General features: G+C 68.9%; 1 protein-coding gene across 1 annotated transcript; it reads right to left on the bottom strand.

The window, feature by feature from the left end:
• Window positions 1–483: 483 nt before the first annotated feature.
• On the bottom strand, window positions 484–1,980 carry FOXD2 (forkhead box D2). Its single transcript, XM_054572255.1, has one exon. The coding sequence runs from the start codon at window positions 1,978–1,980 to the stop codon at window positions 484–486; it is 1,497 nt and encodes a 498-aa protein (XP_054428230.1).
• Between the last annotated feature and the right edge of the window lie 936 nt (window positions 1,981–2,916).

The following is a 2,916-nucleotide window of genomic DNA, read 5'->3' as shown; positions in this document are numbered from 1 at the left end:
TTTCAATTTTTCTCTTAAGCACGAAGCAGGTAATAGGTGTCTTTAAATTATAATATTGGAAAAGCAGGGCCTCAAAATCGGGGAAATGGTGGAGGAGAGACAGAGAGAAAGATCTCTCTGCGCAGTTGGTGTTTCTGGCAGTATCCGCAGGGCCTGGGAGGGCACCGGGGAAAGAATTCTTCCGGAGCTGCCAGAGACGCAGAGGCTCGGAAAAGGCGAAGACTTCCCCCTTCCCCTCTTACTGCTCAAACTGGAATGGGATCAAGGCTTGCGACCTCGTCGCGCAGACCCGGGCCTCTCCCTGAGCGATGGAGCCCGCTTCGTCCCAACAATCGCCGAGATTCTGAGCGTGGAGCCAAGTCATGCGCAGGCCCAAGGACTGGAGACTCTTCATAAATAGACTCCCTGAGTTCCGCTGGGACCGCAGAAGCTCTCGGGAGAGGCTGAGGAGTACGGGCCTAAGTGGCCCTGAGCCCGACGCGGTCAGAAGTGGCAGCCACTGAGACCAGCAACTTTGCCGGCAAACGGGGGCCCTGAGGACAGGAGGGAGTCCCCCGGGTGAGAGAGGCGGATGTGGCCGGCCACTGGAGCCAGAGCCGGGGCAGTCAGCATGGCCAAGACTTGGGCTTGACCCCCAGGACCAGCCGCCGCGAACGGCGACCCCGGTGAGCCCTCGCCTCCGCCCGGGGGTGCTGCCCCGCCGCCACCGTGGCCCATGATGTGGTCTATAGAGAAGGAAGGCCTCTGCCCGGCCCCGGCACCCCCGCCGCCCGCACCACCTCCCGTGTCTGTCTTGAGGCCCTGACGCAGGAGTGCGGTGGACAGACCAGCCGCGGTGCCGGCTGCGGGAGGACTCAGTGACGCGGGGTAGAAAGCTTTGGCGCAGCCCAGCTCTGCGCCCAGGAAGGCGGGCAGGCCTGCGGGGCCCGAGCCCGGGCCCGAACCTGTGCCAGGGGCAGGCGCAGGGGCCGGAGCCGAGGCCGCGCCCGCGAACACTGAGGCCGTCGGAGGTCCGGGTGGAGGCGCAGCGGCACGGCCTGGGGGAACCGACAACTGGCAAGGCGCGGCTGCGGCTGCGGCAGCGAAAGCGAAGGCGTGCGGGTGTGGATGCGGATGCGGGGCCGGGCCCGGAGGGGGAGCGCCGTAGGCAGGGAGCGCCAACCCGTAGCCGTAGCCGTAGGCGCCGTAAGCGGCGAAGCCCGGCAGAAAGGCGCCGGGGTCCCCCGCCGCCGCAGCCCCGCCACGCAACAGCAGCTCCGGGTGAGGGTGCGTGTGTGGATGCGGCGGCGGTAGGGGTTGCCGCTTGAAGCGCTTGCGGCGCCGCAGGAAGCTGCCGTTGTCGAACATGTCGGCAGACTCCGGGTCCAGCGTCCAGTAGTTGCCCTTGCCCGGGTTGCCCGGCTCGCGGGGGATCTTGACGAAGCAGTCGTTAAGTGAGAGGTTGTGGCGGATGCTGTTCTGCCAGGCGGGGAACTTCTCCCGGTAGTAGGGGAAGCGACCGCTGATGAACTCGCAGATCTCGCTAAGCGTCAGGCGCTTCTTGGGGCTCTGTAGGATGGCCATGGTGATGAGTGCGATGTACGAGTAGGGCGGCTTTACCAGCGGGCTCCGCGTCGCCGCGCCCCCCGACGGCGGTCCCGGTCCGGGCCCCGCCGCGCCCCGGGCCGCCGCCGCGCCTGGCCCAGGGCTTCCCGCTGCGGCCACCGCCCCCCGGGGCGCTAGAGCGCGGGGCTCCCCGTCCGAGCAGCCGCCCGACTCCTCTTCCTCAGCTGCGTCCGCCTCGGCTTCCTCCGAGGGAGGCTCCGGGCCGTGCGGGAGCACGTCCCGCGGGACCCGGGGCCCGGGGCGGGCCAGGAGTTCCCCCCCACCGCTGCTGCCGCCTCCGCCGCCCACCACGTCTATGTCTGCGTCCGCCTCGGATAGAGCGGCCGGGGAGCTCTCGGAGGACATGATCTCGCAGCAGCAGCTGCCCAGGGTCATGGTGCCGCCGCCGCCACCGCCGTTCTCGGCTCCGCTCCGGCCGCAGCTCCGGCTCCGCCGCGCTGCCTCTAGGGCGAGTGTGTTTTGCGCGCGGGCGGGGAAGGGGCGGAGGACTGAGGCGGGCCGGGAGCTCCGCAGCGCCCCCTCGTGGCCTAATTTGGCCGTTCTCACCTCTCGGTGAGCACCCGACTGGCTGCTCTCTCCGCTGCCCCGGGAGCCCCGACCGGGGCCTGCCCCCGGAAGGAGCTGAGGCCTCTTCTCACCCTGACCAGTCTCGGGTCCCGGTCCCCCCGGGATGTGGAGAAGGGAGGGTCGGGGAATTCGTCCCTCCCGCCTAGCAGCTGCCTAAGGCGGAAGAGCGCGAGGCCGGGGCGGAGCTCCCAGGGTGGGGCGGGGCGGGAGGGGGCGGGCTGGCTGAGTGGCTTCGCGGAGGGGCCCGGCGGGAACAAACAGCCGCGGCAGCGGGAGCTCGGCTTGGCCGGGAGGCGGGTCCTCCTCCTCCCAGCAGACCCCGCAAGTCCTCCGTTCCCTGGAGCTGCTGCCTTCAGTGGACTCAACCCACGTAAGTTAAGGTTCAAGCGGGCGCCAGCCAGAGCCGGGAGAAATAGCGACAGCCGCCACCCATCATCTATCCCCAGTGCAGCGCCGGGCCACCGAGGTCGAAACACAGTTAAAGTGCGAAGAGGGCCTGAGACCCCAGGACCAACGCCGCGGGAGTGGGCCCCGCCGGAGCCTGAGCAGCTTCCGGCCCAAGGGGAGACGTACTTGAGTAATCGCGAGGAGCAAACTTGGAGCTCTCAACCTCGGGCCTCGGAGAGGTGAGAGATTCCGCCTGCTCTCCTCTCTCTCCCACAAGGCTTCGACCCGCTCACCATCCCCCTGGCCGCGCCGCTGGACTCTAGAGGCGAGAGTGTGCGCAGGAGACCCGGGGAGTGC

The sequence above is a fragment of the Pteronotus mesoamericanus genome, unplaced genomic scaffold (genome assembly GCF_021234165.1).
Source record: "Pteronotus mesoamericanus isolate MK-2021 breed Mesoamerican mustached bat unplaced genomic scaffold, CSHL_Meso_final contig_105, whole genome shotgun sequence".
In the NCBI taxonomy this organism is placed as follows: Eukaryota; Metazoa; Chordata; class Mammalia; order Chiroptera; family Mormoopidae; genus Pteronotus; species Pteronotus mesoamericanus.
The sequence above is the reverse complement of the archived record's forward strand: the minus strand, read 5'-3'. Positions and strand labels throughout refer to the sequence as shown.

Coding starts and splice junctions, on each gene's coding strand:
- FOXD2 (XM_054572255.1), bottom strand. CDS start 1,980: ATGACCCTGGGCAGCTGCTGCTGCGAGATCATGTCCTCCGAGAGCTCC.